Source organism: Gouania willdenowi, chromosome 20, assembly GCF_900634775.1.
Source record: "Gouania willdenowi chromosome 20, fGouWil2.1, whole genome shotgun sequence".
Classification (NCBI taxonomy): Eukaryota; Metazoa; Chordata; class Actinopteri; order Blenniiformes; family Gobiesocidae; genus Gouania; species Gouania willdenowi.
The window spans coordinates 16825153-16853047 of NC_041063.1; the positions used below are offsets into that span (position 1 = coordinate 16825153).

The 27895-nt window shown below is 39.5% G+C and overlaps 2 protein-coding genes across 8 annotated transcripts; one reads left to right on the forward strand and one right to left on the reverse strand.

Moving 5' to 3' along the window:
• Positions 1-11035, forward strand: zdhhc23b (zDHHC palmitoyltransferase 23b). Of its 2 annotated transcripts, XR_003672515.1 has the most exons (6): positions 1-630; positions 2222-2369; positions 2814-3503; positions 3765-3932; positions 8719-9336; positions 9785-11035. XR_003672515.1 is itself a non-coding variant. In XM_028434323.1 (5 exons), exons 1-5 carry the CDS (start codon positions 609-611, stop codon positions 8984-8986), a joined length of 1296 nt encoding a protein of 431 aa, XP_028290124.1. In that variant the 5' UTR covers positions 1-608; the 3' UTR covers positions 8987-11035. The 2 variants fall into 2 exon arrangements, 1 of the variants encoding a protein (XP_028290124.1); XM_028434323.1 differs by having other exon boundaries at positions 8719-11035.
• Positions 8553-27827, reverse strand: ccdc191 (coiled-coil domain containing 191). 6 transcript variants are annotated; one of them, XM_028434320.1, is made up of 18 exons: positions 27575-27827; positions 26929-27078; positions 24992-25030; positions 24766-24901; positions 24491-24643; positions 23163-23341; positions 22803-23026; positions 21427-21565; positions 21150-21340; positions 20823-21072; positions 19548-19942; positions 16338-16417; positions 13723-13805; positions 13536-13637; positions 13268-13411; positions 11651-11803; positions 11385-11539; positions 8553-9833 (listed from the first exon to the last, which is right to left on the reverse strand). In XM_028434320.1, exons 4-18 carry the CDS (start codon positions 24890-24892, stop codon positions 9689-9691), a joined length of 2520 nt encoding a protein of 839 aa, XP_028290121.1. In that variant the 5' UTR covers positions 24893-24901; positions 24992-25030; positions 26929-27078; positions 27575-27827; the 3' UTR covers positions 8553-9688. The 6 variants fall into 6 exon arrangements, with proteins under 6 accessions (XP_028290121.1, XP_028290123.1, XP_028290119.1 ...); XM_028434322.1 differs by having other exon boundaries at positions 24762-24901; XM_028434318.1 differs by lacking the exon at positions 26929-27078 and having other exon boundaries at positions 21460-21565.
• Between the last annotated feature and the right edge of the window lie 68 nt (positions 27828-27895).

Consider the following 27895-nt stretch of genomic DNA (forward strand, 5'->3'; position numbering starts at 1 on the left):
AATGTATGAATGACCATGTCAAGTCAGAATAATTACTTTAATGGTAAATGGACTTAATTTATACAAAGCTTTTATTACAATCAGTGATCCCAGAGTATCAGATGAGATAGATTTATACACTAATATGTAAACCATCCATTTCTAAAAGGTTCAAATATTTGATTGAATTATGAAAGTCACTATTGGCAAATATATATATATATCCCAGGGTTTTATCAGCTACAATTCATAATTAATGATTATTCACAAAATACGACCCAAGTTTAGTAAAAACTTACACTTTACTCTGTAAAATTGCTTCTGTCTCGGGGCGTGGCTTGAAAAGACAGTTGTGAGGGAAGGGACAAACTCAGCTGTGTGTAAAAGTAGTCCGTCCATAGACATCTATGGGTCACTCTACTGCATGGACGCGCTGCGAGTGTTCACGCGCCTGGGCGGAAGCTGCATCTTACTGTGACGTCATCAGCAGACACCGTACACACAGCACCAAACCTGGGCTTGGAAGAAAAACACCTTCTTAAACACAGTTTGTTACGGCTCACTGAGCGACATGCAGCCAGGGGAAACGGCGGATAGTCTGCTACAGTGGAGGGCACCTTCTGAAGTGGATGTTACCGGAAACCAGCTCAGGTACGTACAATGCACGTGAGCTACAACATGGTTTGTTTATGTCGGCAGCGATGGGGAAAGTGTATTTATTGGCTTAAAAAAGGCAGAAATCTCCCGGAAACGCGTATACAGTGTGTTGCTATTTAGTAGACTGCCGTTTTCAAGCATGGGTCTGTTCGAGATGTAAACCGGAAGTGAGGCTACACGCAGTTTAAGGCGCAGCTCGGTGAAAACAAACACACGTGCGTCTGTCATTCGTCAAAAGTCGTCTGATGCTTTCAGTCAGCGAGTTTCTCAAACCTACAGGACTTTACTGTTGACCTTACGTCATCGTAAATCAGCAACAATGTATCAATTTTCTGAAAGTTTGTTTTCACCGACACCACCCGGTAGTGACGTCACGCCGACTGGGTTTTCGGGACAAATATATGTCGTGCTCCGATTGCGCACGCGCACTGAGGTTTGTTTCTTATAAGTTTTTCCTTGCGCTCGTCATAGACTTACTTTTGTGCAGTATTTCTTAGTTTGTCTTGTAACACTCCAAATGTATTGCTCTTATCTTTAATGAGCTGAAAGCAGTGTTTACCATGTATTGTAAAACATCTTTTTTTTTTTTTTACGTATTCTTGAAGCCACTAGTAAATGTATCATACTGAAGTATACTTCCAAGCTTCCCAAGATCCATTTTGAACCAACAACAAAAACCGTTAGCACACTGAGGCTAAATATCTCTGTTGACTCGCCGCCCTTGAACTTCAAAACAAGAGCCCGATTTACAAAAGCGTTAAAATGACGGAAGGCAAAAAGAGATGCTTTTGTTTTGAAAAGGGGATGTTTGATTTTTAGCTTGAAGCCAGTGCCAGGATGATTTCACGTTCAGCTCGCAATGCATCATGGGGTGGTTGAGTATGACTAGTGTGTCCACCGTCACTGTGCATTCTTCATAAATGTCCCGATATAGTATACATCTGAGCATTTCTTGCATACTCAATTTTTTCATATTATCTAATGTGAACATACTCCATACTCATTTTGACGTCGAGCTTAGTACGAGTAGTATGTTAGTATGCGATATCGCAAAAAAAGAAGAAAAAAAAACGATTCCATTTCGAACACGGCCTATGTGCCATAACTTCCTGTTTATGAGTGCAACTTCCTGTGTGCTAAATGGATAACAAATACAGAAAGTAAAACAGCTTGAGCACATGATACAAATCTAACTTTCATTTATTTTAAGATTTTTAACAAAGCTAAATAGCTTGGTTTCAATAAAAAGCAAGCATAAATGTATTTAGAAATAACTTTATTTACTCAAGACAGTCATATATCACATCTATAAGGAAAGTGGATGTAAAGAGCAAATCTGGTAAATGTATTGGAAGCCTCTGTCCTTCTGTTTTAAATTCAACATTTATTAAATGAGTAGACTCTGATTGTAGTGCTTGAACTTTACTCTTGCTGGAAACAGTAGGAACCTAAACAAGGACTGCTGAGAAAATTCCTTCCCTCCACGCATTTCTTTCTCTTTCTTATTGATGAAAAATGTCCGTTATCCTTTACACGAGCACACACACATGCTAATGAGGCTAATGATGATTCCAATACGCTGCAGGGCTTCCTGCCATGAAGAAACGAGCTAAGACGAGTCAGCCTGAGGAGGCGACGCTGTGCTGCTGTGAATATGTGAACAGTCGTGGAGAACGCAGCCACATGGGGGCCTGCTGCTGTGACTGCAATGACCTGGATGAAGCCTGTGACCGGTGAGGGTTTACATCAAGTTTTATTATGTTTTTCTCTTTGGATTATCCAACCTCGTGATGAAAAGTACCACCTTTATGTGAAAACTAAATATTATGAAAATCAAACACATTTTTCCAAGCTATTAGAGTTGTGCCAACGATACTTTATTGATTCACTGGCGCCAAATATCTATTTTCAATTTTTATTTAATTGAAAATTCTTTTGGACTGTATGTTAAATTAAAGTTATGTTCTGAAGTGAGAGTACGGTTACACATTCTGTGTACTTAAACACTTTGCTGGTTTCCAACATATGTTGTAACTGAAGTCCAAAATATATTTTTGGTTTCTGTTCTTGGCCATGTCGGAGACTTGAAGCGTTTTAGGAGGAACAGTGAAGTTGACATTAGGAGATGCTTATATTGCTCTTTGGTGACTTTAAATATTCAACATTCTTGTTCTCAGGTTTCTAAAGCGAGAGCCTCAGAAACCAGAGTCTCTGTCCAAGGTGGCTGACGTTATTGCAGATCGGGTTCGGGTTCCCTGGCTCTGGGGTGGAGCTCGAAAATTGGATCTGTCCATCATCCCTCCACTGGTTCTCCTTCCTGCCCTGCTGCACATGGCTGCTCTCCATGTGTTGATGGGCCTAGTGGTTCTGACTGCTCTGCCAGTCCTGGTGCTGTGGTACTACTACATCACTCACCGTAAGAAGGGACGGACGCTCTTCTTCCTCAGCTTGGGACTCTTCTCCCTGGGCTACATGTACTACCTGTTCTTCACTCAGGTGTTTCCACGTGGGGATGTGGACCAGTTCCAGCTCTGCGTAGTAAGCGTAGGAGTTCTGCTAACGCTGCTTTTTCTCGCTCACACAAAGAGAGGACCTGGGTTTGTACGGCCGGACAGTGATGCCGTCCACAGCACAGTGACGTATCACAGTCCACCAGCAGACAGAGACCCCTCCTTAAATGAAGGGAAGCAGGGTGTGACGATGACTTTGGCTCCCAGGAAGGTGTCGTTTGAGCAGAGCGAGTCAGAGCTGAAGGAGACGAGCAGGAAGAACTGGTGCTCGGTGTGCAGGCTGGAGCAGCCGCTGAGGGCCGGACACTGTCGGATCTGCAGTGCCTGCGTCCTGCGTCTGGACCACCACTGTGTCTGGTGAGTTTAGTTAAAGATGCATCACGTCACTCGCTGATTGTGGTTCGTCTCAAACACGGAGGTGGTTTTGTTTGTTGTCTTTTCTACACAATAGTTGCTGTCTGTCTTCTCAGGTAATGACATTTACAAGAATGTTATATCTCTGTTTTCTAAGTCATGTTCCATTGTTACATACACTGTTGTGAGTTCCTGCATGACTGTTCATTTTATGCAACCCTGGGGTCTCAGTCCAATGTTCCGTGTGACTGTGTTTACTTGAAGGATCAACAGCTGCGTGGGGCGGGACAACCATCGCAGCTTCCTGCTAACGCTGCTCATCTTCGTGGTGACGTCGCTGTACGGCATTAGCCTGGTGCTGCACAGTGTGTGTCCACAACAAATGCTGCTCACAGCCTTGTTCTACTGCCCAGGGGTCTACAACCAGTACAGGTACACTAACACAGTGGTTCTCAACCTTTTCAGACCACAACCCCTAAAATAAAGACCCCAGAGACCAGGGACCTTCACTGTAGCTGAAAGTGGTTGAACACAGATATGAACAGTCATGTGGAGACAGGGCCATCTATAAGGGGATTAAAGGGCAGAGCTTTTTGATGTTCAACGTTAGCAAAATGATGGTCCATTGTTCTATGAATCTGTGATAACCACATTTATTTATTTATCTGAATAATATCCACTGTTATCCAGGAAGTTTATTATTATTTGTGCCCTAGCATATGTCATCTTAAAGATGTAAATCCTTGTTTTAATCAGAAATGAAATGAGTTAAAAGTGACAAAATATGGTGGAAAATGTGGTGAAATGGGATTTTAAAAAACAAAGAAAATGGTTAAAAGTTGCAAACTATAGTGGTCAAAAACGGACAGAAGAAAGGATTCTAAGTGTCAATATTGGAACATTTAGTAACAAATAGTTTAAACTGGCAAACAATGGGCATGGCAAATCATTGATGTGGTTAAATTGGCAAAACTAAGCATGAAATATGGTGAAAAGAGGTTAAAAGTGACAATAATGGGTCAACATATGCAACATTAGGTGGAAAGGGTCTATAAGTGCCAAAAATGTCTTGAAAGTGGAAAAAAATGTGCAGAAAAGGAGTAAAAAATGGGAGATCCTAAAACTTCTCAAACATCTTCTGAGCCATATTTGTGTTGAATTTATTATTTGTAATGTACGCTGATAATCTATCTGCAAAGCATTCTGTCACAAACTGTAGGAGATGAAGTGTTTTTTTTTAATATAATAATGTACCATATTCTCTGTAAATTTTACAAATGCTTCCACCTCGATCGGGCTATCACTAATTCATCCCCACCTTTGAACTAGAAATGTTCCTGTTACTGCCTGATACATGTCGTTTGCTAAAAGGTGTAATTTGCAGCGCTGCTTGATGGCCTGAGGTTAGCGAGAACAGATGGAAGGTAGTTACAGGTTCTGCTGCCTGAGCTCGATCCTTTACACTCACATTAAGCCTGCAGCGCACCCCGAGGACGCAGTCATGTCACAACATGAAATAAAATGGCTTTTTAGAAACTCTAACAGATCTTCCGTACAGGGGCCTCAGTCTGTCACTGGAGCTACACATTGTGACCTACTTAACAAGGAACCACATGGTATCTAATCACTACACCACTGTGCTGCACAAAACTATATTTTTAGATTGTTTTTCTACATGATGCAGCTATTTAAGATGAGTTAACAGAGCAGTTTTATGTCCTTCAGCACAGAAACAGACTGGTAAATATAATGGGGGTAAACTTCACTGCCCAGTGACACTGACTAAAGTAAGTGTGTATTGATGAATTGACACCAGATAAGAAACCAACCGGCCTGTTGCACACATCTCAAATTTTTACCCAGGGTTCTCGCGGATCCTTAAAAATTCTTAAAAGGCGTTAAATTCATGACTTTAAATAAAGGCCCTAATTGTCATTAAAATGTCTTAAAAATTTTCCAATTTTACGATTGTAATTAGTCTCACATTTCAAAATAAATGATAATGTAACGTTTACTGTAACATTACGCAATCACGACAGCGGAACCAGCTACAAAACATCGTCATGCTTTTAGCAACTTTATATAACGTGGGGAAAAGATTTTTCTTAATCATTTAAATTTTTTGTATTTCTGTTTTATAGATATCTCGTTATTGTTGTCATCATGTGTGTTTTCGGAGTGATTTTGATTATTTTTGTCTGGTTTTTTGTGTATTTGTAACACTCCAAATGTATTGCTCTTTTCTTTAATGAGCTGAAAGCAGTGTTTACCATGTATTGTAAAACATCTTTTTTTTTTTTTACGTATTCTTGAAGCCACTAGTAAATGTATCATACTGAAGTATACTTCCAAGCTTCCCAAGATCCATTTTGAACCAACGACAAAAACCGTTAGCACACTGAGGCTAAATATCTCTGTTGATTCGCCGCCCTTGAACTTCAAAACAAGAGCCCGATTTACAAAAGCGTTAAAATGACGGAAGGCAAAAAGAGATGCTTTTGTTTTGAAAAGGGGATGTTTGATTTTTAGCTTGAAGCCAGTGCCAGGATGATTTCACGTTCAGCTCGCAATGCATCATGGGGTGGTTGAGTATGACTAGTGTGTCCACCGTCACTGTGCATTCTGCATAAATGTCCCGATATAGTATACATCTGAGCATTTCTTGCATACTCAATTTTTTCATATTATCTAATGTGAACATACTCCATACTCATTTTGACGTCGAGCTTAGTACGAGTAGTATGTTAGTATGCGATATCGCAAAAAAAGAAGAAAAAAATGATTCCATTTCGAACACGGCCTATGTGCCATAACTTCCTGTTTGAGTGCAACTTCCTGTGTGCTAAATGGATAACAAATACAGAAAGTAAAACAGCTTGAGCACATGATACAAATCTAACTTTCATTTATTTTAAGATTTTTAACAAAGCTACATGATGCAGCTATTTAAGATGAGTTAACAGAGTCTCTACGTTGAGCAGTTTTATGTCCTTCAGCACAGAAACAGACTGGTAAATATAATGGGGGTAAACTTCACTGCCCAGTGACACTGACTAAAGTAAGTGTGTATTGATGAATTGACACCAGATAAGAAACCAACCGGCTTGTTGCACACATCTCAAATTTTTACCCAGGGTTCTCGCAGATCCTTAAAAATTCTTAAAAGGTGTTCAATTCATGACTTTAAATAAAGGCCCTAATTGTCATTAAAATGTCTTAAAAATGTTCCAATTTTACGATTGTAATTAGTCTCACATTTCAAAATAAATGATAATGTAACGTTTACTGTAACATTACGCAATCACGACAGCGGAACCAGCTACAAAACATCGTCATGCTTTTAGCAACTTTCAATAACGTGGGGAAAAGATTTTTCTTAATCATTTAAATTTTTTGTATTTCTGTTTTATAGATATCTCGTTATTGTTGTCATCATGTGTGTTTTCGGAGTGATTTTGATTATTTTTGTCTGGTTTTTTGTGTATTTGTAACACTCCAAATGTATTGCTCTTTTCTTTAATGAGCTGAAAGCAGTGTTTACCATGTATTGTAAAACATCTTTTTTTTTTTTTTACGTATTCTTGAAGCCACTAGTAAATGTATCATACTGAAGTATACTTCCAAGCTTCCCAAGATCCATTTTGAACCAACGACAAAAACCGTTAGCACACTGAGGCTAAATATCTCTGTTGATTCGCCGCCCTTGAACTTCAAAACAAGAGCCCGATTTACAAAAGCGTTAAAATGACGGAAGGCAAAAAGAGATGCTTTTGTTTTGAAAAGGGGATGTTTGATTTTTAGCTTGAAGCCAGTGCCAGGATGATTTCACGTTCAGCTCGCAATGCATCATGGGGTGGTTGAGTATGACTAGTGTGTCCACCGTCACTGTGCATTCTGCATAAATGTCCCGATATAGTATACATCTGAGCATTTCTTGCATACTCAATTTTTTCATATTATCTAATGTGAACATACTCCATACTCATTTTGACGTCGAGCTTAGTACGAGTAGTATGTTAGTATGCGATATCGCAAAAAAAGAAGAAAAAAATGATTCCATTTCGAACACGGCCTATGTGCCATAACTTCCTGTTTGAGTGCAACTTCCTGTGTGCTAAATGGATAACAAATACAGAAAGTAAAACAGCTTGAGCACATGATACAAATCTAACTTTCATTTATTTTAAGATTTTTAACAAAGCTACATGATGCAGCTATTTAAGATGAGTTAACAGAGTCTCTACGTTGAGCAGTTTTATGTCCTTCAGCACAGAAACAGACTGGTAAATATAATGGGGGTAAACTTCACTGCCCAGTGACACTGACTAAAGTAAGTGTGTATTGATGAATTGACACCAGATAAGAAACCAACCGGCTTGTTGCACACATCTCAAATTTTTACCCAGGGTTCTCGCAGATCCTTAAAAATTCTTAAAAGGTGTTCAATTCATGACTTTAAATAAAGGCCCTAATTGTCATTAAAATGTCTTAAAAATGTTCCAATTTTACGATTGTAATTAGTCTCACATTTCAAAATAAATGATAATGTAACGTTTACTGTAACATTACGCAATCACGACAGCGGAACCAGCTACAAAACATCGTCATGCTTTTAGCAACTTTCAATAACGTGGGGAAAAGATTTTTCTTAATCATTTAAATTTTTTGTATTTCTGTTTTATAGATATCTCGTTATTGTTGTCATCATGTGTGTTTTCGGAGTGATTTTGATTATTTTTGTCTGGTTTTTTGTGTATTTTACTGTCATTTTGTTTATTTTTGTGTTTACTTTGGGGGGCACCACTTTGCACGTCTGCACTATACACTAGAAAATATGTACCCTCACCCTATGTCATTGATGTGGTGTTTTTTCCTCCTAATAGTTTTAAAATGTGTTTAACGCCTTTGGCAGACACAGAGAGGGAGGAAGTAAGGGAGGAAGTTGACCCTGCTCTGACGTGTTCTTTACCACAGCAGCCCTCTATTCTGTCCTAACCTCACACATTACTTTTCAGAGCTTTGATTATTTCACAAATATTAAAAACTCAAACCTCTTACTAAATCTTTTATTTCATTTAAACATTTATTGTTTTATTCATTTTTGTAAAACAACCAATTCAGAAGTGTTTCATTCAGCCTGCAGGGTAAGGATGTTCTAGAGTAAGTGTTAAGGTGTGACAATGACATCACTTCCACTTCCTGTGATCTGTGTTTCTAGCTCTGCGCTGTGTTTCACCTGTGCGTGGTACAGCAGTATAATTACTGGGGGTCTGCTGCACCTGCTGCTCGTTCAGCTCGTCAACATCAGCTCCAATGTGACTGAACGTGAGGTACGCGTCGCCCTACGAGAAAACACAGCCCGGAGATCCTGCTGGGGACTCATCGTGGACACCGGAGTCTACAACCAAGGTTTCCGTGGTAACTGGTCCGAGTTTATGACCATGGCAGGGAAGGAAAGTAAACACTCTACCTCACACCTTGTGTAAAGACTCCATCATCAGGATGAACTATTTACAGATTGTTCTGGTTTTGTCCACTGGAGGGCAGCGTGACTCTATAATGATGAGGTGAAACTTCCCCTGCTGATAACTCGTGTGTTCATCTTAAACACGAGCTGCACATGTTCCAACACTTAGCGATAACTGCCATAGATTCCACTGAGCTACGATTACAGCTATTACTGTGACTGACAGCTGGCTGCTGCTCACTGTGCAGCTGCACCAGCTTTGCTTCTAATCAGCGGACAGCAGACTTCACATTGGATCCACTCTTCACACTTGGAACACCAACCTTACATCTAGACGACATCAATTCTAGTGCCTGGTGTAATACACAAGTAGGAAGATTTACTTTTAGCACGGCAAAAATAAAACGCCACTTAATGCACTTGTTTAAAGATGCAGCTTAATGCCATTAATCACAACTTAATTAATTTCACCATAAAATACATTTTGACAATTAAGTTCAATATAAATCACTGGCATGGTCATAAATCTAATATAATCATTAAAATATAAAATAATAAATGAGTAACTGCCACATTACAATACTTGGTCAAAAGATGGACAAATAAATGACCAAATTTACAGCTTTTAACTGTTTCTATGTTCCATTTCTCAGAGTTACTAATCTTAATTAGTCCCCGCCTCCTTTGCTGAGATGTTTGCATACATTATTTTGCACCTTTTTTATGATGGGTTGTTTGAGCAGAAATCAGGAAGAACTTCAGCCACTTTCCGGCTCAGTTTCTCACGCCGCTTGTTCCTCTGTCTTTCGATGCGCAGCTGGGAGGGAAGTTGCCTCCAAGCCAGGAAACAGCGCTGCAGCACTCGTCTGAAATAAAGGCAGATGAGGAACATGAAGCGTGTGGAGAAAACTCGAGTGGATTTGTAAGGATAGCATGGTTGATACCACTGAAGTAGAGGATTTCACATTAAATGAGGTTGGTTGGTGGCTGGTGGGCAGCTGATGGTGTTTAGATATTGACTTTTGTGTATTCAGGGATGACAAAGCAAAATATGGAACATTTAAACCAGATTAAATTCAAAAGAATCCTGAGACTATTTTCTGTTTTTTCTGGTAATTAATTTTAAAAGGACGTTGCTCAGCTGATCATTATTCACCAAAGCAATGTCGAGCTAAAGTATAAAGGAGTCACTCCAATTATTACTTTTAACGCTCCAGACTGAAGTTTATCAGACTGATAAATTACAACATTGATAAACCTGTTTGTCTCTTTTAATGCAAATCAAAAACTTTGTTCATTTGAGTTAAATAAATTGATTTTAGAGTGTGCCAGTCATTTAGGACTGTCAACTAAAGTTATTGAAGTTCATACAAAAAAGAAAAGAAAGAGTAATTTTTATTTAGTTCATTAGTGTTTTTGAGAGATCAACAGTCTAATTCATCAGACTGCTTTAAAAACTAATGTTCTGACAGCTCTGAAACCCAGAAAAAAAAACATCCATTTGGTACAATCTACACGTTTTTCTACAGATTTCTACATAAAAATCTGCATTTTACAATTGTAATTAAAAGCTACACAGTCTAGTCTCTTTAGTTCATCATGGAACTCATTGGCAGAGGTGAAAGTAACAGATTACAAGTACTCATTACTGTAACTGAGTTGCTTTTATGGGTACTTGTACTTTTTTGAGTATATTTCTAAATCAGTCATTTTACTTGTACTTAAGTACGTTTTAAAAGAAGTAAAGTCATCCGTTACATTTCTACACCCAACCGTTACTGAGTAAATTATTATTTTTCATTTTAAAATTGTGAAACTATATCAAATGAATTAACCAGACAACAATCAAATGCATCACATCATAGCCGACCAACCAGATCATACATTATACACTGTGCTGAAACAGCATTGAATAGAGGTTACTAAATGTTAATAACTTTAGCAATACTTAAAACCTTTGAATTTATTGGTGCTATTTTATTTAAAAAAAGATTGTACAACTTCTTGACAAACCTTGTATTTTATACAGATGCCTTGGTGGAAAATAAATTAAGTTCCTATTGTGAAATATTTGGTCTCTTCCCTTTTATGTTTATACATATGTTTACTGTATGCAAGGGAACCGTGGTGGGGTGAAAGTAACATGTAACTTTTACTCTGAGTACCATTTATTCAGCTACTTTTCACTTGTATGTGAGTATTTTATGTATGAATTATTTGTTCAAAGGAAAGTAGAAGCTTGTTCTGATCACACTGAGCTAAAGCAGCCCATTTGTATGACTTACTTGTACTTGAGTACAATTTCAATCAAGTAACAGTACTTGAGTAGGATATATCAGTACTCCTTATACCAATGCTCATGGGGAATATCATTGCAGCATGTGGAGAGCATTTGGCACCAGTGTGGTGCAGCAGACCTGTTATTGTGCCCATTAGCCCTCTCCTGACGGTCCCACTCCAGCAGCCTCTCCTGGGTCACGTGATCCAGCAGCGCCAGCATAAACCTCCTCAGGGTGTGTGTGCGGCTGAAGCGCTTGGCTCTCTCCTCCTGGATCAGCCGTAGGTCCTTCAGCTAAAACACACAGAAGTCCTTCAGAGATAAGGCTGCTTAATTATTCCACAGTTAGAGGAGACATCTTGATAGCTGATGAATACTGAGGCTATAAAATGCTTGTGTACGCACTCTTTTCCAGCACTTTAGACTCCTCTGCAGTAAAAAGTGTTGGTACAGTTGGTCAGCACTGGCTTCTTTCTCAGACACAGACTCTTGTACAGATTCTTGCCAGCCTCGTGTGCATCGTCTCAGAAGTGAAAGACGGTGGTGATTCTCTGCCAGCTGCCAGGCATGGAAAAAAACAAAAACAAGAAAAGCATCAATGCGTGTTGATCAATTTATCAAATGACTGCATGGAGCTCAGATTCTTTTTATGTCTGCCTCTCACATGTTGGCGATGTCATGTCTGAGTAGAAGATGAACACGGAAGCAGGAAGATGAAATCAGTGTGTCTACAAAGCCTTTGTGCTGTAGTTTGTTTACCTCTGTGTGTTTCCACATTTATCCACTAAAGCATCCCAATGCGAGTCATTTATAACTGTGCCTGAAGTGTTTGATTTAGCCTCTGGGTGAGTTATTTTCACAGGAACAGTTTGCTAAATATTGAATTCGCATCCCATGGTTTGTGCCTCTCACAGTCATGACAAATATTCCTTTGCTTCGTATACGTGAATAAGTAGTTATTGGAATACCTTTAAAACACACTCAGTTTTAAAGATAAGTGGGAAAAAAAGATGTTAATGCTGAATCTAGTACCTTAAAATAAGGTGTACAAAGTGAAAATATAATATTCCCCCCACCCCCATTTCTTCTTCAGTCATAGCAGTTGATTTATTTTAAACCATAAAGCTCCTCCTGAGTATTTTACATACATACCTAACATACAAACCTTGTGTTAGGTTTGTATGTTCTCTCTATTTGGATGGGATTTCTTTAATGTTCTAAAACAAGAATGGCAAACTGTGATCATGACAGGGGCCACAAAAATATGTTAATGTGGCCCTCGGATCACACAATCATGACAGCATTTTAGAATAATAACCAATCTGAGCATTAACACAAAACAAAGGGTTTCTACGTTTTTGTTATTTTTCCTTTTCATTTTGTGTTTTTGTGAGTCATGGGTGATTTCATATATTTTTGTGGTCATTTCAGTTTTTTTTGCATCTTTTTCTGTTTTTGCAAATATTTGTGATAGTCTGTGTTTGGGAGTAATTTTCTTTATTTTTACTGTCCTTTTGTGCATTTATTTTCAATTTTCTTTTGAGTAATTTTGCATATTGTAGTTGTTTTGTGTATTTCTCTGTCATTTTATAGGTTTACATCGGGGGAAGCACAAAATTAGCCCGAGGACTGCATTAAGCCTCCAGCCGCCCATGTCTGTTCTAATAGATGTAAGTTATGTTGTTTGGATTCTGAATTGATTGTTGTAGTGAATAGCTTTGCAATAGTCTTGCATCGTGTCCAGGATTTACTGCACCTATACACAAAGTCAGCTAAGAAACTTCTGCTTTAAGTCTTGAGTCATAAAATAGTGTTCCAAAGTTAAGTTAAGTCGCCCTTGTAGCAGAGAGAGCCGGCATTTACACAGTCACAGGTCTTTTATCACTCTAATCCATCACTAGAGCAGGGATGATACATTTTTCATCTGCTCTTATCCTCATGTATTGTACCCTCAACAATTCAGCAGAGCTGAGAGCCTCCTGAGTTTTTAATATGTTGGTGGACTGAGGGCAGGTGATTTACCTCAAAACTGGCACATTTCAATTGAAGGAGTCGTTTCCATGGCACCAGGCCTCGCTGTTGCAACAGGGTTTTATGATAGTGTTGATGGGCAACTTTCGTGAGTTCCCGCTGCCTATTCAGTCGCCTCTGCATCCGCTCCTCGCGCTGCTCAGACACACACGGCGACCTTTTGTTAATGCTCTGGATAGCATCACAGGTGAAGGATAGTTTCTGCTGCTCTGACGCGCGTCATCAGCATCCATTAAACACGATGAGCGTCTCGTCTTACCTCCCGCTCCAGCCGCTTCTCCTCCCGTCGCTTTTCAGCTGCTCTGAGCTTCTCCTCCTCCTCCTGCTTCAGCCGTCGCTCCTCGGCAGCTTTCATCTCCACCTGGAACATGCATTTATCATTGAAATAGTTTTTAATAGATCACTCAGAGCATTGATATTCAAGTAAAATGGCTTCAAAAACTCACCAGCCTTTCCTCCTCTTTCTTTCTCTTGAGTTCTTCAATTTCTTTTCTCCGCTCTGCACGCTGGCGTGCACGGGCCTCCATGGCTTCAAAGAGAGGAGGGGCGAGTCAGCATTCCCTTTAGTCTCCAAAGTACATATATAAATTCTTATATAGGTTTGAAACTTTTTATCTAGAATACGAGTATCAAATTGAATTGAATGAAAAGATACTTCTCCAAGAAGTCTTTGCGCCTAAAGCCATTTATAATGTTAAAGCAGAACTATGTAACATTTTCACCTTTATAAATCCTTCTCATAGTCCCTGTGATGGTAATACAAGTGTTTATGGGGTGATTGGGGGGTCTTTCATCTCTCTCTGCTGTCTCCGGCCAGAAAGCATCACTTGCAACTTTCCTGCCTCCGAACCGGTAACAAGACGTACTGCTTTACGGCAGCCCAATACAAACTAATGCTAGATTATGACCAGCCCTGTGGCAGCACACAGTTTTGTCTTCAAATTCACTTTTCTCAAACTTAAATCATGGCGGAGCCAGCAAAAAAAAAAAAAGCCAGAGAAGACCTTTGTCCGAGTTATGGAGCAACTCCATGCAGTGACAGCTCAGCAGCAACACACGTAATGTCGTTGCGGCAACAGGCATGCACACACACAATCGCAACCCAGCACTCCATCAGGCAGTACACACACAAATATCCATCCGTCTGTCTATCCATCATCCATTTTCAGAGCCGCTTTGTCAGCACACAAACACTACACACATATCCACACTCCCGTATTACTCTAACATTATTCATTTATTTTACTTGTCTCTCTTCCTCATAATGTTCACATGGTCACATGGGACTATATGTGTGAAAGCACCCTTAGTGTCACTGTTGTATTAGGATTTTTTAGTGATCGGTTGCTACTGTCTTGGGAGAGCAAAGGTGCGCGTGTAGCTGTGGGGTGGGGCGGGGTGTGCGGAGTTTTTACGACAGTGACATAACCAAAAGGGACCTTTAGGGGGAGCGCTAAGCATGTTACGCTAAGCGCAAGTTACTTAGTTATGCTTTAAGGTTTCATTTATTCAGACAATTGTTCCTTAAGAAATCTTTGATCTCCTGACATGTTTCGACTGACAACTGCTAGTCTTCGTCAGAGGTGTCTGCTGATCGCTTTGATGTTTCCTTTGAAGTTTTTTGACTTCCGTGTAGTAATTCCACCAAGATTTTTTTTGTATTCTTTTTAATAGTATGGTAAGGTTTCATTTATTCAGACAACTGTTCCTTAGGAAATCTTCTTTGATCTCCAGACATGTCAACTGACAACTGCCAGTCTTCGTCAGAGGTGTCTGCCGATTGCTTTGATGTTTTCTTGACTTCCATGTCGTAAGTCTACATTAACGTTTCATTTATTGAGACAACTGTTCCTTAGGAAATCCACTTTGAAGTTTCAATCAAAGTGAGTATTCTAGGGCTGCGTTCACACTGCAGGCAAATGTATCCTAAATCAGATTTTTTGGGAGTCAACTGACCAGATTTGATTTTTTAAAAGCAGTGTGAACACTCAAATCTGGCCCAAGTCTGATTTAGGCCACTTTCATATGTGGTTCTGAATCAGGTACAGATGTGATCTTTTTCAATCCGACCACAGTGTGAATAGTCATTTGATACGTTAGCGTCATTAACAGCTTAGAGCTGCGCTGCAAAAAAAAGTGCTGTCCTCTGCACTGTCCCCTGTTCACCATAAACCAGAGAGGGACAGGGACAGAATTGGGACAGGCTTGAAGCATCCACTGTTGAATAAAACTTTTTTCTGCACAAGAACATGGATTATCCTTTTATTTGATACATGGATTATGTAAATAGATCCACTGTCTCACCTGCACGCACTGCACACCTGTGTGTTTAATGTGCGCTGATCTGTTTTGTGACAACAGTTGTTTATTAATAAAAGCAAGGCTTACCTCTAAAACAAGCGTAAATGTCATTTATAAGAGGAAAATAATAGGTTTTAACTGTCAGTTTCAGGTCGATATAAAGACCTAATGTCTGTTTCATTTTTGCTCTGTTGGATTGGGGTCAGAGCTTGAAGGTTCATATCATAAATGGTCTGTGTTTAAGAGCAAATCGGCACCACAAAAACCCAAAACTAAATATTTGTCTCTTTTTCTTTCTCCTCATCCTCTTCTGCACCTGCTCATTCATTCATCGGCTCCACTGCACAAAAACTTGAGACAAATGCGTCAATGCGAATGCGGGTCAGATTGGAGCCGCAAACCATTCACACTAGAGTCTGATACAGGTCACATTTTAATGTGAGCGGACAAACAAAAAAATCGTATCTGAGCAAAAATCGGAATTGAGCATTAAGGCTTGCAGTGTGAACGTAGGCTAATGAACAGTTGTCTGAATATATTAAACATTAACATATTATTCAAAAAGAAGACAAAAATAATCTTATTAAAGCCATTTATGTCCACCAAACTAATCTCTCTGTTTAAGGGACTCAAGTTATTTAAGAAAAAAGCACTGCTGCACTTTGTCACCATTTTTACACTTTTGGATGTCTGCTTGGAACATGTATATTTAAACAATCTACAAAATTAACTTCAGAGATTGAGGAGAGTTTGTACAGACCTGTGATGATTGGATGCTGTGTGGCAGCTTTGCTTGAATGTGCGCGCTGACTGTCAAACTCTCCTGTAACTCCCGATGCCCTTAAACAAGTAGAAATATAGAGGTCTGTCAGAAGTCATGATGCAACACTTTATTCTGACATTGAAGCCCAGAATTTCATTTAGAAAAGCTATCAACTAGTGCCAAAGTCAACTGAAATGCATCAAACTGTCCTTGAGGATCTAAAAACCACTTTTGATGGCGCACATTTCTACTTGTGCTGTGACTTGGCTTCAGTAACTAATTTTTCCTTGGGTGCTATTAAGTGATGCACTGAACTCTTGAAACTCAATTTGGGGCCAAGGACTCTTTGCAAACATTGGCAGAGCATAGCCTCATAATCCTCATGCCAATCACAAAATGTTTACTTGGATCTGTACTCGTCTATGACTTTGGGATTAACTATTATTAAAAAGTAAAAAGTAAGTAATTTCTCGTGAGGGGTATAAATGGACCAAAACCAAACTAGATAGTAACCAACAAAGGGTTGGTTTATTGTTTTAAAATTAATTAAAAAGATAAGAAAACAAGCTCCTAAAGTGTATGAAAAATAATTAAGACACCCACATTCCTAAACCCTGATCTAATCAATGCACTACTTGATAAGAGATAAAAGGATGTATTTATTTAGTAATTAATTTACCTGCAGCAGGATCAATGGTTGGTAACCAAATTGCTCATAATTTTTTTTTTTTTTTTGAATATTTTATTTTCACTTTTTTACATTTCTTTAACAAAATAAAAGGAAGAAAGAACAACACAAAGACCTACATACAAAATAGGCATACACCACCTGACAGTGTTAAATGAAATAAGAGAAGTAAAGACAAAGGCTATGAGGATATATACTATAAGCAAAGTCGTCCAGTGCCTTCCGTCTTAAAATACCATCAGGGGTATGAGTACAAAACAAAACAAAACACAAACACAAAAAAAAAAAAAAAAAAAACCCTGAGAGGAAGATCAGAGCCTTGATCAGTACATCAACAGTACAGGAAAAATAATTGAATTGCTAATACCACATAGCAGTCTGATTCTTATTATTTGTCGTTCAAGTCTCATCCAGCAAATCTAAAAATGGTTTCCATGTTTTCTCATAGAACTTAGGTGCATTCCCTCTACTTAGGCGAATCTGTTCCATCCTCGAAACAAAAACCATTTCATTAAGCCACCTCTTAAAGCAAGGGGATGATGGAGATTTCCAGTTCAGTAAGATTAATTTTTTGGCTGCTACCATGCCTGTTTTAAGGGCCTGCTTACAGTGGGAAGGGAGGGTCAATGTCCTTTCAGAGGAACCAAAAATCGCCAGTTTACAGTCTGGTTGAATATTTATTTTATATTGCTTAGAGAACCAACTGAATATGTCGCTCCTAAAGCTGTCCAGTACTGGGCAATACCAAAATAAATGTGAGAGTGAACCTTCGGCTGTGTTACATCTATCACACATGGGAGACACGGATTCAAATATTCTGTTAAGTTTAATTTTGGAGTAATGCAGTCTATGTACGACTTTAAATTGAATTAACCGATATCTTGAATTTATAGAACACTTCTGTATGTTGGACAGACTCTCCTCCCATAGTTCCTCTGAAAGTGGAACACCCAATTCTTTTGACCACGTATCCCTGAGATGACTGGAACTCACTGGCGACTCAAAAGCAGTGACAAAGCGGGAAATCAAATGTTTAGCAAATTGCTCATAATTTTGAGTGATAGGTTTTCATTAATAAGTAAGACTAATAATCATGAAAAACTTTAAGTTTGAGCATTATTTGCTGACCACAAACTTATGGCTTTTGGACCCCCGGGGGGTTTGCAGACCAAAGTTTGAAAAACCTTGACATGGATGACTTTGTGAAAAAGGATCAAACCACTTTTTTTTTTTTTTTTCTACTGAAAACATTATTTATATGTAATTATTTTAATTGAAAATATATATTAGTAAGTGTATACCTCAACATTAACCAGTAGTCACTTTGTTAGATTGGAGCTAGATACTTGGGTAGTCATTTTATTTCAGTTGGATATTTAATGACATGTTGTTAGTGATTATGGTGCTCCTTAATAAATCCTATTAAAAAGCTCTTCACCCCTAAACATCTATCTGACCTAATGTGACAGATCTCTCAGCCTGAGGTTTATCTTTCCCCATCTTGTTGGCTCTGCCTAATGAAGCATTTAACCTCTGATCTTGAGGGCAAAGTATTGCATTGTGGCAGGGCTCTCATTTATCACACCGACCTTTAATAATGACACATTAAAATTCATGAATGCAAATGACTTCATTTCAGCAGCTCGATAATATTTGATATCAATACTTTATATGCAACCTTTAGATGTAAAACTATTGATAATTGATAGTTGTTCTCTTTATTAATGAGAAATTAATATTGATACCAGCTGGTTTTAATTCCTAAAAAGTTAAAAAATAAACATGCATCTATTTGAATAATCATTAAACACGGGACGTGATGTTTAACCGTCCGTTGTGCCAAAAGATGGTCGTCACATGAGGTTTACCATTTGAGAGTGGTGTGGGAGCTATGCACAAATATGGGAAGGATGGTAATTTGAGAGGCATCATCAGTAGTATTCCTTTCAATCATGGGGTGTTTTGGCCTTTTAAACACTAGACACCCTCATCAAAGGTGGCCAGCTACAGGGTGATCAAGTCTGAACCAGGCATTTCTGCAGTTGTACCAACCTCTTGACATGGGTGCTAATGCACTGCGAACTGTGGTTTTCTACCCATCGCTTTGCTTCAATATTGATTTGACTGGTTGCTTGATAACAAGTGCTGGTCAATGTGATTCCCTTGCCTCTGCTTTCTCAAACATCCTTCTTTTCCTTGGTGGATTTTCAGCCCTTTAAGTGATGTTATTTCTTCCAGCCACTGGTGCATACCTGTCCCATGCCCAATCATGAGAAGCTTGGTTGTTTTATTGGCGCAGCCCACAGGACTATGCAAAGCAGGGGGCGTGTCGTCTTCCCTGAGTCAAGCCTAAAGCTGATGCATACCTTGGATAAAAATTAATATGCACCTCTTTATTTTTCTATAAATGTATTTTTTGCACATTTTGGACCTGAGCACCCAAACTGTGTAATGACAATACAATTATGTTCTATTATTCTATTTGCTAATGGTAGTTGCTATGTGTGCAGTGTGTCTACCTTTGCCGCTTCATTGAGTCCAAACTGCAGCTTCGTTGTTTCAGCACCTGTTTAACACTTGGAGCAGTTTTCTTCATCTCCACCTCCCAACCCGCCACGCTGCGCTCTTCCTTCAGACGAGCGATCTGCTCCTGCTGGTCCTTCAGCAGCTTCCTCTGCTGCGTGATGATCTGCTGCTGAATGGCGTGTCTGTTTTTAAACCCCTCGCCTGACAGGTCTGAGATCTTTGGATAGGGCAGGCCCTCCGCCTTCACTTTGTGCCACGCCGAGTGGAGCTCGGCAGCAGTGGGGGCTACGTCACGTCGGGTCACCTGCCACGGTTGGAGGGGTCTGGGTCTATTAGGATGTACTGTAGAGGTAGTGGGGGCTGAATCTATTTGCAAGTGAAGGTCTTTCTACAGGATAAAGAGAAAATTGGATTATAAGTCTTCAATATGAAAAGTGCTTAAAGGGCAACTAAAGTCTGATTATCACTAGGCTATTTTATTCCCTGGATATGCACATCTATGATGTAAGCAATAAAAAGTTTTCTTCGCAGTGACCCCTCTACTATATACCACGACCTTCTTCATCTTCAGCACTGGTTCAGGTTTCTTCTCCCTTGAGCTCAGCCCAAGACTTCCACCCCCTTCATAATGCTCTCTTCTACTTCTCCATGGTTCACCACTGTCATTCAGGCAGAATATATAAATACACTTCTATGAGGAAAGGTGCCAAAGGCCAGTCCTGGAGAGGCCCTATCCTGCATGTTTTAGATACTACTCTGCTCTAGTTGTCAAGGGGAACTTGTTACCAGGCTTTGTGTAGCGCGGTCCTTGAATTCAGGAGCGTTGGAAGTAGAACAGATAGAAAGAAGAAGACTTTTTGGATTTCATTAAGTTCCTTAAACCTGTGGTTCATTGTTACGCACCCTTGGAGTCGTGACTCAATGTGGGGTCACCTAGCATTTAAATGTGGGCACCTGAAGTGCCTAGTAATTGATTTAAAAAAAGTAAAAATTAAGATGAAAACTAAATTTTAAACAACTGTATTCTATATTTTCACTTTCTCAAATATAAATTTAATAAATAAATAATAAATATCTATAACAATAATAATATACTGCAATGCAATTAGTTTCTTCTGTAAACTGTGGCCTCTCCTTTATTCTGACATAAGTTTGCTTTCTTTTTTTACCATAAAAAATGTGTGATTTGTTACATAGTGTATGAAGGGTGCCCATTATTTAATAGTGTTACCACTGATGAAGTGAGAATCAGTGGCTGTAGTTCTCACCTTCTCGGTGCTATCAGGTTTCCTTATCGCCTCTGATTGAACCATTATTAGTTGATTGGCGGGACTTTCTGTGGCAGCAAGTTTTCCTGATGACGCGGCACTGATTAAGGCAGCCATCTTGCGTTTGGTTTCCTGTTGCTGAGCTAGAAGCTCCCGTTGTTCCTTTTCTGTGCGGCACCACAGATGCCACTGGCTCAGGCATCGCCGTAGCAATCGCCTCCGATCGCTCTCCACGGCAAGCTGGCATTGTCTAAAAAAAGAATTACATTTACTAAGAGGACATGCTGCACAAATAATACAACGCTACAAACGCGGCTAATTTCTTGCCTGTTTTCACTACGCAGCTCCTCTTCTGTCCTGGCTAACTCTCGCTGCGTTTGTCCCATCCACACCGAAGCTCGCCAAGTTCGCCACGCTCTCAGCATTCTTCTCCAGTCATAAAGAGCCTTGGCCTTACCCATGCGTAGCCTCAGGTCCAACACACTCAAGTACCAGCTAGAGAAATGTCTCTGCAGACACTGTCCACCATCAAATACACAGACATATTTAACGTTGCATCAAACAGAAATCCACACAGTGTGTGACGTGTGTGCCAAGTACGAACCCTGAGGTTGTTCATGTGAATCATTGATTGGACCTTTTGTTCCAGAAGGAGCTGCTGGTTTGGCTGTTCCTGTTTGAGAGGTGTGAGGGCTGAGTGGATTGTTTTGGCTGCTCTCTGTGAGGCTGCCTGTTCTTTTTCTCTGCACAATAATGAAAAACAATACTTCATCAACTAAATCTACCCAAAATGCTATTTAGTCAAAGTTTACAGTGAAACTGCTCAATTCTGAGGCACATACTTCCAAACAACAAATGAGAAAACATACATTGTTTTTTTCAGCAGACACTTTATCACTATCATTAGTTTAAAGTATTTTGATGATAATAATAATAATGGTTAGATTTTCCTTCTTTTCTTGACACTCAAGCACTTTACAGAAACCATTATTCATTCATAGACCATCAAACCTCAGGCTGTTCTTTAAATCACACACAAAGTTGTGCCTATAAAAATATCTCCAGGAATAGGGAAGATAGTTGGAGAATGTGCATTTTATTTTCATCAGAGTTTAGAGTTTGGTGTTCTCTTTGAGTCGGCGTAAACATGTTGATGTGCTGGGATATGATCCGTCACCCGGAACAGGGTGATCCAGACTAAGCAGGTAAAAAAAGTAGGATGGTTGGAATAATGCCTGAAATGGAGACTTGGATTGTAACAGACACATGTCTTTATAATGATGTCTCTCACTCTCTTTGTGCTGGACAATTATTTCCTTCCCTAGGTTGTTTAACATTTGAGTTTTTTACTTGCTGCGGAGAGTTTGCCACAGCTTGTCGAATCCTTTCTCCCTCATTTCCCTCAGAGGTCCTCCGTTGTTTACTGTCTAATATAGTGGTAATATAGTGGTAATTATAATATTGAGTAAAGACTCGGTCTCATCTTCTGGCTACGTATATTGCGCCATCTCTTCTTTTCCTGTCTTTAGAGGGTTTTTATTGCGTTTGACCCTTACGTCACGTCATAAAACCAGGTACGTCACGTCCTGTGACATGTATATGCAGAAAAAGTGTTTCTATGGCTCTTTAATGACGCATTTCAATATCGAAACATCTGAAATACCTCGTGATTAAAGCATAAAAACTTTTTACCGATATTTGAGTATTTTTCAAAATTCAGGTGTTTCCATTTCCAGTTTTTATTGTGCTTTTAAGATTTTGCACATTTCTAAGGGTAATGGAAAAGCAGCTAATGATTGTTTATGTTAGAGAATATACATCTTTCCTGCCGATTGTTGGTAATTTATGCAGTTAATCCACTAAGGCAAGGTGAAGCAGGCCACAATGCAAACATTGTTAATAGAACTGGGTTTGCTGGATGGTTTCTATACTGGGGACTGATGTAGCTAATTGAGCCATTAGTGGCTTTGCATAGCCTACCTTTGACGAGCCAGCTGTTCCAGCCCTCTCTTCTCCTTCATTTGGCGTCTCAGCCTCACCATTTCCTGCTGCAGCAGCTCCTCCTGCCTGCGTTCCTCTTGATTCTTCTTCATCACCTCCTCTCTCTCCTGTCTTCTTGCCTCCTCTCTAGCTTCCTGCTGAGCCTCCTTCTCCCTCTGCTGCCTCAGTCTCACGGCCTCCCGCTGGGCCTTATTGACCCGAACCTTTCAAGAAATTAGCAGGATTGAAAACGAGAGCTAAGTGGCCGTGATTTCAGCTGCTCCGCTCAGTGATGCTCATTACAGCAACTTCTCAGCCAATAGATTTCATATCTTGAAATGCAACCTAAGGAACACGCACCTGCTGGTGTCGTGCTTCCATGGTGACCATCGGGTTTCTGTACTTTTTTCTTGTCTGCTGAGCGTCGAGTGCCAATTCTTTGACCATCACAGAGTCCAACACCTGGTGCTCCATTAAGTCTTGTAACACACCATTAACAGCAGAGTGCTCTTCTTCTGCAGCCAGGTGGTTATAGAGTTCTACATATAGAACATGGAGGTGAAGGGGACAGGGAAAAAGCAGCAATTCTATACACCTGTATTATGTCACTGTTACCCGTGTGTCATAGATATAAAATCATATGATTAACTAACTAAAATAAGTGAGGATGCAGATGACACAGGAAACCTTCACAAAATCAGTTTTTATTTTGAGGGGGCCATCTACAACCTTCACATAATCATCTTTTATTCTGAAAGGTTTATCTATTTGACTTCTGAGCACAACCTATCATGTGATCAGCTGTTATTTTGAAGTGGTCATCTTCAACCATCTCAGCATCGGCTTTTATTTTGAAGGGACTGTCTTTAAACTTCTCAGAATCCGCTTTTATTTTGAAAAGATTAACTTCTTGGTTTCTGAGCACAACTTATGATGTGCTCAGCTGTTATTTTGAAGGGGCTAAACTGCATTTTCCAAAAAAAAACACAACTGAGGATGCATAAGATGAGCCCCTCAGAGTAATTATAACCCCTTGAAGTCAGTATTATCCCCAGTATATCTCTCAAAATCAGTATGATGTCACTGCTTTGATTTATTTTTGCCAATCACTAATCATTAAACTTATGAAAACACCAAATAATAGCTCAATTGTCCAGAGTATTCAGGACCCCGGGGTAATCTTGTAGGTACAATCGAACTAAGTTTTTAGGTAGAGTAACCTCTGAAAAATCTACAGAATAATAATAATAATAATAATAATAATAATAATAATAATAATAAAGCACAAAGAAAGATTAATGTTATAAATCCTCATTAATTAGATGAATTCACTTCTGGTTCAGTTGGGTTTACTATTGAGTTAGAAATAATGTATTTTTAGTTAAAGTAATCTAGATCTCGTCTAACGTTAATCCACTGCTTTTAAGTAAATGTTAAAGTTTGACACAGTTTAACCATGTTAGTTTGATATAGTACCATAATTTAATAATTACAACATATTCTGAAAAAATCTCCCTTCCAGTTTAGTTGTTTCTTAAGATGTTCTTTATGATCTCTATGAAAGCTAATGTGGTACAGTTATAAAGCTGAATAATGACAGGCTCAATGCCAAATTCAAACCCAATTTCAACTACTCCTGGTGTGTAGAAAAGTTAATATTGAGGTTAGTTAAGTGGCTATATAATTACCATTAAAATTCCTGTCGTTCAGTTGAGGAGAATGAGCACGAGCTACAGCAGCAGAGCTTGTCCTCTCTGCAGCACACATCAGGTCATTATCGTCTTCCATCTCCATCTCCAGCCGTAACTTACTGCCCAACCAATCCCCTAAAAGAGCCTGAGCTGGAACAAGTAATCACTGATACGTCATCATCATGCCTGCTTTTGGACGGGCTCAATGTGTCTGTACTGTAAAGTAGCATTATCTGTGGGAACGGTTATGTTTTATTCAAAGACTCACCTACCTTCACTGTATGCATCATCATGATCTCTTAACTGGTCAGAGCTATGCTGTGATATGGCTCTGCTATGGAGTCCTGAACCAGGTTTTTTATGGGAGAAAACTTCAGACACTGCAAACTCAGAGGCCATTTCCACTCGCTGTGAATAAACCGACACAGGTGTTTACAAGGACAAGGACAAAAATGATGATACACAAATAAATACATCATCACAACAAGCTTTTCTCACCTTCCTCCAATGGTCAATATCGTCATTTTTCACAAATGTCTGTTGAGGACAGAAAGTAGTGGTTGTTGTGTAGTTCATATACCATGGTCACCTTTCTCTGTGTAAACAAATGCTAAGACAAGCTTAAAAACATCTGCAGCTAGACTGTGCCAATTGCGATGTGTGCTGGGAGGCTGATGCCTGCAGAATATTTAATAGGAAGGCTTGACTATGCTTTAAATCAGCAGATTTGATATTTAATCAATTCTCAAACGTTAGATGGTCTGCTTGACTTGCAGCAAGTATAAGCTTTACCTGTCAAGTTCTAGGCATAGGCATGCACAGCTGCAAGCACAAAATCTCATTTCTACATGTGCCTCAGTATGTTCATACATAGTATTAACAAGAGATTTCTTTCCATTTAAGATAAGAAATACTTTATTGATCCCCGAGGGAGAATTCAGGCATTACAAAAGATCTTACAGTATGTTCATCCCTTGGTGGGTGGTAGTATGAATGTGTGTCATCCTCAGCCTCAGCTCCTCTACCAGAGGCCTGGAAGTTTGAGGGTTCTTCAGTATCTGAGCTTTTCCTAGCACTGCACACTGCTGGACCGAGGCTTCAGATGTTGTTCCTGGATGATGGAGCCACTCTCCCAATTTGGGGGTCACTGACCTGAGTGCTTCTGCTCCCACGTGGGCATTGATCTTCCACATCAGCTCCAGTTGTTCTTTAAGCCCTTGGTATCAACAACAACTATGTTCGGTTGGTTACCAAGGCTGAGGACCTGTTGTTCTCAACCACCTTTAGTGGTGTGTCCCATCAAGACTTTGGAGCTTCCAGTCCATGCTGGGTACAGATGTCCTTGTACACTATCCCGACCACTTGGTTGTACCTCTGCATGTAGGCTGATCCTGGCTACATCTTCCACCCTGCCACTATGTGCTGGATCAGAGGCTCATTGGGTCTGATCTGCTGTGGTGGACTCTGGTCTATTGTGCTCAGTGCTTGTTCTTGTGCTGCCATGATGGGTGCTTCTGCCAGGTAGTGCAGACATTTCCAGACACCTCTTGATATCAGTCACTTATAGAGTTGAGTAAAAAAAAATCAATTTAATCTATCTTGAATTGATTTCATTTAAATTTTCTAAAATCGATTCATAGGTGCTGAAATCCATTTTTTTTAATTTTACTCTAACCCCAGTAGTCTCACGCTTTAGTCGAGTACTGCGCCTGCTCCATGTGAGAGTGCATTCAACTCAGTGCAAACATGAGCAGACGAAACTCCATTGGGTAACCGGCCCAAAATTAAGTCAGAAGGTTGGAACTATCTTATAAATATCCAGATATATTTGACAGATCAATACTGAATCAAAATTAATCGATTCAAAAGCTTATTAAACAAAATCAAATTGATTCAGGAAATAAGCCATGATACCCAGCTCTAGTCACTTACTTTATCTAATGGTGGTATTATGCTCCATGTGGGGGCTTGTACCTCCATGTTGCTTGCTCCACTACCACGTTTCCCTTGTCTGAGACATTCACTAAGCAACTAACCTTTGGAGCATCTTCTTGATGTACTCCTGGATAGTGGCTCTGATACTCACTAGTCCTCGGCCTCCCTCTTTAAACTTAGTCTATAGCCTCAGAGTGCTGGACTTGGGGTGGAACCCTCCCTCCCTGCATGGTGAGGAGCTTTCGCTTCTTGATCTCAGTAGTTCGATAATCTCATTCTTTGTCCATCTTATCATCCCTCCCAGCTGGGTATTTGATGACCGGCAGTGTGCACATGTTGACATCCCTAAGTAACCTCTTCATTTACATTAGCCTGTGAAATCTCAAGGTTCTTGTAATTGTCGTAGAAGTCTGCAATGTTCCACTCTCTCAAATCTTGCCTCTCTTGGCTACCATCCTGCCACACTTATATATATATTATACACATGTACATACACACACCTAAATATACAAGGCGTAGATGTTGCTGAGGACTGTTAAGCATTAAGCCACCACCATCTTCAGGATGTCCAGCTCCAGTCCCACCACAGAGTTTTTGTTCATAAATTGTATAAATGCAAGTCACTTCACACTGGTTTGTAGTTATGGTTTCTGGGTAAAATTAATGAAGATACAGTGTTAAGGTTACTACCTGGACCAGACATATTTTCTCATGGGTGATTTCATCGATTTTACCAATTTATGATGAAACACAAGTAACGGTAATGAGCCGCACAAAAAAGTTTTCAATAAACAATATATGAATGTTTTAGTACTATTCACAATAAATATCACTAGTACAGAAAAAACTGCAGGATATTTTGTCATTAATAATGCAAACCTGATATTATACAGGATTAAATAAATGGATAAAAAATTGTGTCATGGACAGATTTCAGTAATGACTATTGATTTACATATTTTGGTCAATCCTTATCAATACTTTATATAATACATTTATTACAATGTACTTTAACCGTTTTTATGGGACATATAATATATCTGACTTGTTTTGGAAAGGTTCACCTGGACTTGTTTAAAAGTGCCCAATGAAAACCAGCTTTACACTCAGACTATAGAAATAAACAGGACAGAGACCATTACCGACCTTGTCTTTGTGCCGCTGCTTCTTCCACTGAAACAGGTGAGGGTTGTGACCTGAAAACGACATTTTTACTTCCCAAACGACCACTAACCACTACAATGTCGCCACCATGTTTACCAGAGCGCACTAACACATCATTGAACTACAACAGGGTACTGCTATTTGTTTGAATATCAAAGCAAGGCAAGGCAAATATATTTTAAAGTCGCCATTAAAAACCGATAAACTTCACGAGGGTAGAGAACACCGCCAGTGACTTGGGTCGTGAAGCATTATGGGTAATGTAGGTTGTTAACTTGTAATAATCAGTTAAATTAACCAAAA